Raw genomic sequence first — 12,435 nt, forward strand, 5'->3', positions numbered from 1 at the left:
ATACTAGATTACAGGGCAGAGTAAGAAGTTGTACTGTGCAGTGGAGAGATACTAGATTAAAGGGCAGAGTAAGAGAAGTTGTACTGTGCAGTGGAGAGATACTAGAATACAGGGCAGAGTAAGAAGTTGTACTGTGCAGTGGAGAGATACTAGATTGAAGGGCAGAGTAAGAGAAGTTGTACTGTGCAGTGGAGAGATACTAGATTACAGGGCAGAGTAAGAGAAGTTGTACTGTGCAGGGGAGAGATACTAGATTACAGGGCAGAGTAAGAGAAGTTGTACTGTGCAGTGGAGAGATACTAGAATACAGGGCAGAGTAAGAAGTTGTACTGTGCAGTGGAGAGATACTAGATTACAGGGCAGAGTAAGAGAAGTTGTACTGTGCAGTGGAGAGATACTAGATTACAGGGCAGAGTAAGACAAGTTGTACTGTGCAGGGGAGAGATACTAGATTACAGGTGCAGAGTAAGAGAAGTTGTACTGTGCAGGGGAGAGATACTAGATTACAGGTACAGTGTAAGAGAAGTTGTACTGTGCAGGAGAGAGATACTAGAATACAGGGCAGAGTAAGAGAAGTTGTACTGTGCAGTGTAGAGATACTAGATTACAGGTGCAGAGTAAGAGAAGTGGTACTGTGCAGTGGAGAGATACTAGATTACAGGGCAGAGTAAGAGAAGTGGTACTGTGCAGGGGAGAGATACTAGATTACAGGTGCAGTGTAAGAGAAGTTGTACTGTGCAGTGGAGAGATACTAGATTACAGGGCAGAGTAAGAGAAGTTGTACTGTGCAGGGGAGAGATACTAGATTACAGGGCAGAGTAAGAGAAGTGGTACTGTGCAGTGGAGAGATACTAGATTACAGGTGCAGAGTAAGAGAAGTTGTACTGTGCAGTGGAGAGATACTAGATTACAGGTGCAGAGTAAGAGAAGTTGTACTGTGCAGGGGAGAGATACTAGAATACAGGGCAGAGTAAGAGAAGTTGTAATGTGCAGTGTAGAGATACTAGATTACAGGGCAGAGTAAGAGAAGTTGTACTGTGCAGTGGAGAGATACTAGAATACAGGGCAGAGTAAGAGAAGTTGTACTGTGCAGGGGAGAGATACTAGATTACAGGTGCAGAGTAAGAGAAGTTGTACTGTGCAGTGGAGAGATACTAGATTACAGGGCAGAGTAAGAGAAGTTGTACTGTGCAGTGGAGAGATACTAGATTACAGGTGCAGAGTAAGAGAAGTGGTACTGTGCAGGGGAGAGATACTAGATTACAGGGCAGAGTAAGAAGTTGTACTGTGCAGTGGAGAGATACTAGATTACAGGGCAGAGTAAGAGAAGTTGTACTGTGCAGTGGAGAGATACTAGATTACAGGGCAGAGTAAGAGAAGTTGTACTGTGCAGGGAAGAGATACTAGATTACAGGGCAGAGTAAGAGAAGTGGTACTGTGCAGTGGAGAGATACTAGATTACAGGTGCAGAGTAAGAGAAGTGGTACTGTGCAGTGGAGAGATACTAGATTACAGGTGCAGTGTAAGAGAAGTTGTACTGTGCAGGGGAGAGATACTAGATTACAGGGCAGAGTAAGAGAAGTTGTACTGTGCAGTGGAGAGATACTAGATTACAGGTGCAGAGTAAGAGAAGTGGTACTGTGCAGTGGAGAGATACTAGATTACAGGGCAGAGTAAGAGAAGTGGTACTGTGCAGTGGAGAGATACTAGATTACAGGTGCAGAGTAAGAGAAGTTGTACTGTGCAGGGGAGAGATACTAGATTACAGGGCAGAGTAAGAGAAGTTGTACTGTGCAGGGGAGAGATACTAGATTACAGGGCAGAGTAAGAAGTTGTACTGTGCAGGGGAGAGATACTAGATTACAGGGCAGAGTAAGAGAAGTTGTACTGTGCAGTGTAGAGATACTAGATTACAGGGCAGAGTAAGAGAAGTTGAACTGTGCAGTGGAGAGATACTAGAATACAGGGCAGAGTAAGAAGTTGTACTGTGCAGTGGAGAGATACTAGATTACAGGTGCAGAGTAAGAGAAGTTGTACTGTGCAGGGGAGAGATACTAGATTACAGGTGCAGAGTAAGAGAAGTGGTACTGTGCAGTGGAGAGATACTAGATTACAGGTGTAGAGTAAGAGAAGTTGTACTGTGCAGGGGAGAGATACTAGATTACAGGTGCAGAGTAAGAGAAGTTGTACTGTGCAGGGGAGAGATACTAGATTACAGGTGCAGAGTAAGAGAAGTTGTACTGTGCGGTGGAGAGATACTAGATTACAGGTGCAGAGTAAGAGAAGTGGTACTGTGCAGTGGAGAGATACTAGATTACAGGGCAGAGTAAGAGAAGTGGTACTGTGCAGTGGAGAGATACTAGATTACAGGTGCAGAGTAAGAGAAGTTGTACTGTGCAGGGGAGAGATACTAGATTACAGGGCAGAGTAAGAGAAGTTGTACTGTGCAGGGGAGAGATACTAGATTACAGGGCAGAGTAAGAAGTTGTACTGTGCAGGGGAGAGATACTAGATTACAGGGCAGAGTAAGAGAAGTTGTACTGTGCAGTGTAGAGATACTAGATTACAGGGCAGAGTAAGAGAAGTTGAACTGTGCAGTGGAGAGATACTAGAATACAGGGCAGAGTAAGAAGTTGTACTGTGCAGTGGAGAGATACTAGAATACAGGGCAGAGTAAGAAGTTGTACTGTGCAGTGGAGAGATACTAGATTACAGGGCAGAGTAAGAGAAGTTGTACTGTGCAGGGGAGAGATACTAGAATACAGGGCAGAGTAAGAAGTTGTACTGTGCAGTGGAGAGATACTAGATTACAGGTGCAGAGTAAGAGAAGTTGTACTGTGCAGTGGAGAGATACTAGATTACAGGTGTAGAGTAAGAGAAGTTGTACTGTGCAGGGGAGAGATACTAGATTACAGGTGCAGAGTAAGAGAAGTGGTACTGTGCAGTGGAGAGATACTAGATTACAGGGCAGAGTAAGAGAAGTTGTACTGTGCAGGGGAGAGATACTAGATTACAGGTGTAGAGTAAGAGAAGTTGTACTGTGCAGGGGAGAGATACTAGATTACAGGTGCAGAGTAAGAGAAGTTGTACTGTGCAGGGGAGAGATACTAGATTACAGGTGCAGAGTAAGAGAAGTGGTACTGTGCGGTGGAGAGATACTAGATTACAGGGCAGAGTAAGAGAAGTTGTACTGTGCAGGGGAGAGATACTAGATTACAGGTGCATAGTAAGAGAAGTTGTACTGTGCAGGGGAGAGATACTAGATTACAGGGCAGAGTAAGAGAAGTTGTACTGTGCAGGGGAGAGATACTAGATTACAGGGCAGAGTAAGAGAAGTTGTACTGTGCAGGGGAGAGATACTAGATTACAGGGCAGAGTAAGAGAAGTTGTACTGTGCAGGGGAGAGATACTAGATTACAGGTGCAGAGTAAGAGAAGTTGTACTGTGCAGTGGAGAGATACTAGATTACAGGTGCAGAGTAAGAGAAGTTGTACTGTGCGGTGTAGAGATACTAGATTACAGGGCAGAGTAAGAGAAGTTGTACTGTGCAGTGGAGAGATACTAGATTACAGGTGCAGTGTAAGAGAAGTTGTACTGTGCAGGGGAGAGATACTAGATTACAGGTGCATAGTAAGAGAAGTTGTACTGTGCAGGGGAGAGATACTAGATTACAGGGCAGAGTAAGAGAAGTTGTACTGTGCAGTGGAGAGATACTAGATTACAGGTGCAGAGTAAGAGAAGTTGTACTGTGCAGTGGAGAGATACTAGATTACAGGGCAGAGTAAGAGAAGTTGTACTGTGCAGTGGAGAGATACTAGATTACAGGGCAGAGTAAGAGAAGTTGTACTGTGCAGTGGAGAGATACTAGATTACAGGTGCAGAGTAAGAGAAGTTGTACTGTGCAGTGGAGAGATACTAGATTACGGATGTAGAGTAAGAGAAGTTGTACTGTGCAGTGGAGAGATACTAGAATACAGGGCAGAGTAAGAGAAGTTGTACTGTGCAGTGTAGAGATACTAGATTACAGGGCAGAGTAAGAGAAGTTGTACTGTGCAGTGTAGTGATACTAGATTACAGGTGTGGAGTAAGAAGTTGTACTGTTCGGTGGAGAGATACTAGATTACAGGTGCGGAGTAAGAGAAGTTGTACTGTGCAGTGTAGAGATACTAGATTACAGGTGCAGAGTAAGAGAAGTTGTACTGTGCAGTGGAGAGATACTAGATTACAGGGCAGAGTAAGAGAAGTGGTACTGTGCAGTGGAGAGATACTAGATTACAGGTGTAGAGTAAGAGAAGTTGTACTGTGCAGGGGAGAGATACTAGATTACAGGTGTAGAGTAAGAGAAGTTGTACTGTGCAGTGGAGAGATACTAGATTACAGGTGTAGAGTAAGAGAAGTTGTACTGTGCAGTGGAGAGATACTAGAATACAGGGCAGAGTAAGAGAAGTTGTACTGTGCAGGGGAGAGATACTAGATTATAGGTGCAGAGTAAGAGAAGTGGTACTGTGCAGTGTAGTGATACTAGATTACAATGGCAGAGTAAGAGAAGTTGTACTGTGCAGTGGAGAGATACTAGATTACAGGGCAGAGTAAGAGAAGTGGTACTGTGCAGTGTAGAGATACTAGAATACAGGGCAGAGTAATGAGAAGTTGTACTGTGCAGTGTAGAGATACTAGATTACAGGTGCAGAGTAAGAGAAGTTGTACTGTGCAGTGTAGAGATACTAGATTACAGGTGTAGAGTAAGAGAAGTTGTACTGTGCAGTGGAGAGATACTAGATTACAGGGCAGAGTAAGAGAAGTTGTACTGTGCAGTGTAGAGATACTAGATTACAGGTGTAGAGTAAGAGAAGTTGTACTGTGCAGTGGAGAGATACTAGATTACAGGTGCAGAGTAAGAGAAGTTGTACTGTGCAGGGGAGAGATAATAGATTACAGGTGTAGAGTAAGAGAAGTTGTACTGTGCAGTGTAGTGATACTAGATTACAGGTGCAGAGTAAGAGAAGTTGTACTGTGCAGTGTAGTGATACTAGATTACAGGTGCAGAGTAAGAGAAGTTGTACTGTGCAGTGGAGAGATACTAGATTACATAGTGCGCTGTTATACAGGATACAGAGAAGAGATTAGGAGAAGGACACAGAAGTGATACTGTGCGGGGTTCGCTCCTCCACATCTCTGCTCATCTGACTTTTCGACAATCCATTACTTCTGGTCCTTTCATCGCAGCTCTGGGAGACTTTTCAGCGCGTCTTCCGCCATCTCCTCCTGACCACATCCACATTCTGCTATTCCTAGCCTGACCCCTCACCTTTACATCCGGCTACTTGTCTTCCTCGGCTACTGACTGCCTTCCATAACGGCCACAGTTTCCAGATGAGCCCAATACTAGTAATCGGTGGATGACCATATTGAGCGATAGGGTGGCGACCACCATCACGGTAACAGCTTGGCCATAGTAGCGCCCCCTTCACCTCTCTGGCCACTATATGCCATGACTTACCTTTACAAATGGTCAGTGAGGACAGAGCTATAAGCGTCCATAGGGTGCCCATCACAGCGCCACATCTAGTCCAAGGCTGGAAGGTTCTCACCAAGGTTTGGGCATCGCACTATGTCTCCCCGCTCCACACAACTCCTTCCCCATCATACAATAAGAGAATGAGTGAGGTCAGAGATGCAGGAAAGTGCCCCCCCCCCCCTCATCCTATATCATTATAGGACAAACTGCACCCTGCTAACTTCCTGACTGCAGACAATAGGGAGAGCCTGAGAACCGAGCCGGCAGGAGGGGGTGGGGTGCGAGGGGAAATATTACTTCTCTAGATGGCTCGTATATGAGTGGATGTAGGAAACGCGCTGCTCTAGTATACAGTAGTACAGAAATACAGGGGACACACCTACAGGACTCCTAGAGTAACCCAGAGGGGCCCTCGCTGTGTCCTGGGAGCACCGGACATCTTCCATAACTCACCTAACAATGTTGTAGTGAGATGTAAGATTCCTCGCAGGTTTCTTCTTCCTGCTGAGAAGGCTGACCCCATCTACAGGTTGACGACATCCATGTCATGGTTAATATCCTAAGCTAAACGGGGTCTGTCAGGTCTAAAATGCAAATCAGCCTGGAAGTGCACTGGAGGTGGGGCTTATTTACCAGATTAAGCTACAGACAGCTGCAAGTGCACTAGGGGCGGGACTGATTTACCTACATCTAGTTGCAAGAGCACTAAGGGTGGTCCTAATATATCAGATGTAGAGAGCGGCCAGTGCACTGGGGACAGGACTGATTTCCCTAGACAGTTGCAAGTGCACTAGGGGTGGGGACCGACTTACCAGATTTACCTACAGATGCAAGTGCACTAGAGACAGGCCTGTCTTTCCGGAATTACCAATAAAGAAGTAACAAGTACAGTGGGTGCGGGTCTACTCTACCTACAGCGTGTAGGAACCAAATACAGTATAGAAGGGACACTTAGTCCCGGATAACCAGACTCCAATGAGCACTGAGCAGCCAATACCCTCCAAACCGGAGAAGAACCAGCCCCAGAGGTCATCGCCAGAGCTACTGATGGTGGAGATGGGCTGGTAAATTCTGGGACCCAGAACCGAAACCATCTAGAACACGTCACACGCATAGCGCACCCCAAGTTACAGCAGGACCCAGAAATCCGAAAACCACTCCCCTAAGTGGATGAAGAAACAGATGAAGCTAGTCAGCAGAGTTGAGCGCAGTAATGGGAGTTCACCACGAGATGGTAGAAGCACCGCAGAGTAGTCGTACAGGCAGGGTCAGTAGTCAGGAGGGCAAGCAGTTTCCAGGTATGAGACAGAACGTAGTCAGACAAGCCAGGTCACACACCGGAGATCACGTGGGTCAGAATTGCAGGTCAAGGAGAGGTGGTCTGAAGTAAGCCGGGTCATACACGGGAAGCAAATAGCAGATACACAGCAGGAGCAGGAAACCAGGTCAGGGGCAAACAGAAGGGTGGGGTGGGCTGATATCAGGGAGAACTGAATAACCAGCGGCAACCTGGAGCCAGAGCCAGGCCCAAATAGCCTCCAGCTCGCGCCTGACACCGGACGTCTGGAGGAGACCAGCAATCCCCAAAGACTAATACAGAGGTTCTGGTCTTCCCCTTACAGAACCCGGAACCGGACCAGAGAGCTGCAAGTGCACTGGAGGCCGGACTAGATGATCAGATTTATTTAATATACTTTTTGTATCAATCCTCGCAGTTTTCTAGATCTCTGGTGGCAGCCATTATTTATTTACTTCCAGTGGGTAAAAAAAATCAGTCCATGGTCATGTGATGTACGGTTTATGGTCATGTGATATACAGTCCATGGTCATGTGATGTATGGTCTATGGTCATGTGATGTATGGTCTATGGTCATGTGATATACAGTCCATGGTCATGTGATGTACAGTCTATGGTCATGTGATATACAGTCCATGGTCATGTGATGTACGGTTTATGGTCATGTGATATACAGTCACTGGTCATGTGATATACAGTCCATGGTCATGTGATATACAGTCCATGGTCATGTGATGTATGGTCTATGGTCATGTGATATACAGTCCATGGTCATGTGATGTATGGTCTATGGTCATGTGATATACAGTCCATGGTCATGTGATGTACGGTCTATGGTCATGTGATATACAGTCCATGGTCATGTGATGTACAGTCTATGGTCATGTGATATACAGTCCATGGTCATGTGATGTACGGTTTATGGTCATGTGATATACAGTCACTGGTCATGTGATATACAGTCCATGGTCATGTGATATACAGTCCATGGTCATGTGATGTATGGTCTATGGTCATGTGATATACAGTCCATGGTCATGTGATGTACGGTCTATGGTCATGTGATGTACGGTCTATGGTCATGTGATATACAGTCCATGGTCATGTGATGTACAGTCTATGGTCATGTGATATACAGTCCATGGTCATGTGATGTACAGTCTATGGTCATGTGATATACAGTCCATGGTCATGTGATGTACGGTTTATGGTCATGTGATATACAGTCACTGGTCATGTGATATACAGTCCATGGTCATGTGATATACGGTCCATGGTCATGTGATATACAGTCCATGGTCATGTGATATACGGTCCATGGTCATGGGACGAACATACAGTTGCACAGCTCATTACAGTCACAGTACAATAGTCAGACATCTGTCTTGTAACAAGCAGTGTACATGTGTGTCTAGCACTTGAACATGGACTGTATGTTCATTGGAAACAGAGGTGTTGCTAGAAGGGGGCAGGTTGGGTGATGGCCCAGGGACCACTAACTTTGTGGGGCCAACTTCAGAGCCACCAAAACCCAACACTGTATCTGCGTGTTGAAGTTGAAATATGTAGTAGAGCAGTAACGGCAGCTTCCTGCTCTACCATTCCGCTACTGTTCGGCAGCTGTTTTTGTTGCAGATTTTGTAGAGTTTTTTGCACCACATACACATTGGGTTTCCCTGTGTCTGAAAACACTTGATGGTGAACATGAAAAACAAGAAGCAGAACAAAAAAAAACACAAAGTGACTAATTCCTGGCGGGGGGGGGGGGGGAGTTCCCATTTGCTCTGAAAATGTAAAATAATAGTTATATGTACTTGAAAATGGTGACACAAAATACAAGTCACCCCGCAGATAAAGACAACTACGGCTCGGTTGGTTTTAAAAGGAACAGCCCAGAAACCTGAGATTTGTAACGTTGAACCGGGATGGCCAAATACAGTACAAGTATATAGACATGTCCAAAAATGACAAGTCCGTGAACGTGACCATTAGCCCTCCAGATGGAGACGCCTTGATTTTTTCTTGAGGGCCCTGAACCCTCGTTGGCTCCTGCAGATGAAATCTCCACCTTAGAGCCCGGTGGCATTTTCAGGTCCTTCCAGCCGAACGACAAGGACCTGCAGCAAATATTCTGCCTAAAGAGCGACACCTACTGGTCAACCAAAATATAACACTATAGGCCGAATTCTGCCATTAGCAGTCCATAGACACTTTATTTACGTAGCTATGGGCACCACAAAAATTCTATCCAATGTCCAAAAATACTGATTTCACACAAAATGAATAGTAAACTGCTATACGGGACACAGCCATGAGCTAGAATGATGTTGCTCCTGAAAATAATTGGTCAGCCAGCCCCTTCCCCATCAAAGGGTACACGAATATACCGACCACATCACGTAGCTACAGGTTTCGTATCCCACGGCACATGACCTGGTGAAGTTCTTCAGTGTCCTTCTCTAGACTTGATGTTTGGGGTAAAGGATCATGGAAGACGACGCTCACCGACTTACCCGGCATTGTATGGCCTCGTACTTTGGGAAGAGTTCTTTATGAGGGTTTCTCCAGAATTGCACATAGTCTGAGGTGATGGAACAATGGGAACGTAAGGATAGAAGACCGAAGAAATGCTGACAATGTACAAGACCACAGAAGAGGGAGAGAAGACATCCAGACAAAAATTCAAGAGCTCCTTTTCAGCAGCGATCTGGCTCATCCGCCATGTTAGATGTGACGTAACAGCTTATGGCGTCGCTCCTGGAATTCTGTCCTATATTATATTACTAGAATAGGCCACAGCAACCAGACACATGTATGGGGTGTCCCAACTCATTCCCTACAACAAGGTCAGAGGATAGTAGGGTCAGACTAGCATTCCACCATCTTGTCTGCGTATATTCCATATTGCTCTCACCGATGTCTCACGCGGCTACTAGGAGAGACTTACAATTGTGCTTTTTTATCATATTTAGGAAAAAGGTTGGAATGTTTCTGAGTTTCTCCTATTACTCAGCTTCTCATGTCCCGTAACGAGGCACAGAATGTCCATCAGATATGAGAATAGTTTAAACTAGATCTAAGTATCAAGGACATGCCGTCCATCTTGGATGACACGTACAACCATGTGTTAACTCATGTACTGCTTATGCACGTATTTATCATTTTGTACTCTGACCAATGATTATTCATATTTCTATGTGATGTAGTTTGTTGTACCTAAATTAGCATACAGCCATTATTCCTCTGTAGAAGCTGTCTACTAACTCTGGGCATATAGCCAGTAGTAACAGATAAGATGCTTCCCCAGGAGGGGATGGGTGCAGGTGGGTGCAGTAACCCTGAGACTTATGTTTTGACTAAATGTGCTGATCTTTGTGTGCTATGTGCATATTAGAGTATAACTAGTTAAAAACCAGTTTTTTCCGCCTCTCTGTGCTACGTACCGGCGGGTGTGAATTGCCATATTTGTACATCATAACACGTGATGGTTATACGATGACTCTGACTATATAAACCCTTCCTTTTTGAATAATAAATTAGAACATTCTGATTACGATACTTGAGTGTCTATCTGTCTGTTCTCCGAGCGCTCGTGAAGTCATCATTTTGGACTACGACAGCCTATCCAGGGGCAGTTGCCCCCTTATCACTCTCTAGTGACTAGAGTTCTACCATGTATCTGCTACGTCCACCTAAGACGTTCCGCCATTGAGCCTGGAACCATGAACACAACACCAGGGTCATAGTACCTTATATTGAAAGGGGCACTTCCGCCACCGTGTAAAAGGGGTTTCCCAGGATTCATTATTTGATGACATAGACTCGGGATATTGTACAATTTAAAAAAAAATTTACTTTGTTAAAAAATTGAAATTGGAAATTGAAATGTTTAATTTTAGTTGCACCTTGTCAATAAATGCTGACACTGACAGACATGCAAAATGGCCATGAAAAGGGGACGGTTCCCACAGCTGTTTTGCCTCCATGGGGCATGTTTTAGGCTTCTCTGGATCTACCTGAACAATCCAACCAACGTCTACGCTTCAGAAGGAATCAGAAGAAGGACAGGAACTACTTAAGAGCTTTATAATAGCAAACACCCTCAAAGGAACAAAGGAACCCGAGCGAAGCAAAAGAAACCTTCACAGCACAATCGGAAGCCTTCCCATACCTCAGTGCAGAGGCCGCGGCTCCTTCTCATGGGACCCGGACCAGGCAACCCGGAGCCAGAAGAAAATGCAACGTTATACAATAGGAAACTCAGACAAAAATGATCAAAACAATGCGAGGTGAAGAAGAATGTGAGCGATTCGTGGCGGCACCCCGAGAACCGTAACAGCGAGCAACAACCAACAATAGAAGATGCCGGCAAGTCAAGCCAGGTCCAGGCCTGTAGGTTTGGGGGGGTTTTCAACTGTAATTTTGATTGAATTTTAGAAAATAAAGAGAGATGAAGATTTCCAAATCTTCCAGAATTATGAAAGTGAACAGTGACCAATAAAAATTGGAGAGACAACAGACCCATTCACAAGCAGACGCTTTCTCTCCACCTGATGCGTGCGGAAACCACATGGACCCCATTATAGTCTATGTAGTCCATGGGGTTTCTTAGCTAAATGCTGTTTAATGCATATAGGCTTCTGTTTGGGATGAGGGGGGTCCCCAATGGACTCCTCGAACAGAATACCGAATGCAAATGTGAACCAGACCTTATAGAGAACCGCCCTGCATTGCATCGCTTCTCAGATGTGGTTGGGAGGGAAACCTTTTAGCTACCAAATAGTAAAGACAAAGTGGCCAATCTGTTAATAGTGGAACCATTGGCCCCTGGAAGGTAGAAATTGGAGGTGAAGTATTCAAAGGGCCTGAGCTCCAGAGTCAAAGGGGCAAAGGAGTCAATTAACCAGAACATTCCTCTTATTGTCTATTGACTAGTGGAGCACAGTATATAGAATAATAGGAGGAGGACTAGTGGAGCACAGTATATAGAATAATAGGAGGAGGACTAGTGGAGCACAGTATATAGAATTATAGGAGGAGGATTAGAGGAGCACAGTATATAGAATTATAGGAGGAGGACTAGAGGAGCACAGTATATAGAATTATAGGAGGAGGACTAGAGGAGCACAGTATATAGAATTATAGGAGGAGGACTAGAGGAGCACAGTATATAGAATTATAGGAGAGGACTAGTGGAGCACAGTATATAGAATTATAGGAGGAGGACTAGAGGAGCACAGTATATAGAATTATAGGAGGAGGACTAGTGGAGCACAGTATATAGAATTATAGGAGGGGACTAGTGGAGCACAGTATATAGAATTATAGGAGAGGACTAGTGGAGCACAGTATATAGAATTATAGGAGGGGACTAGTGGAGCACAGTATATAGAATTATAGGAGGAGGACTAGAGGAGCACAGTATATAGAATTATAGGAGGAGGACTAGAGGAGCACAGTATATAGAATTATAGGAGAGGACTAGTGGAGCACAGTATAAAGAATAATAGGAGAGGACTAGTGGAGCACAGTATATAGAATTATAGGAGGAGGACTAGAGGAGCACAGTATATAGAATTATAGGAGGAGGACTAGAGGAGCACAGTATATAGAATTATAG

At 44.8% G+C, this 12,435-nt stretch overlaps 1 protein-coding gene across 1 annotated transcript in view; it reads right to left on the reverse strand.

The window, feature by feature from the left end:
- Positions 1-5,636, reverse strand: part of LOC142184431 (uncharacterized) — a 48,961-nt gene extending 43,325 nt beyond the window's left edge. The window contains exon 1 of the mRNA XM_075259294.1: positions 5,501-5,636. Coding sequence (XP_075115395.1) covers positions 5,501-5,552 — 52 coding nt within the window. The 5' untranslated portion in view covers positions 5,553-5,636. The remainder of the gene's footprint in view (positions 1-5,500) is intronic.
- Between the last annotated feature and the right edge of the window lie 6,799 nt (positions 5,637-12,435).

This window comes from Leptodactylus fuscus, chromosome 11, assembly GCF_031893055.1.
Source record: "Leptodactylus fuscus isolate aLepFus1 chromosome 11, aLepFus1.hap2, whole genome shotgun sequence".
NCBI classification, from domain to species: Eukaryota; Metazoa; Chordata; class Amphibia; order Anura; family Leptodactylidae; genus Leptodactylus; species Leptodactylus fuscus.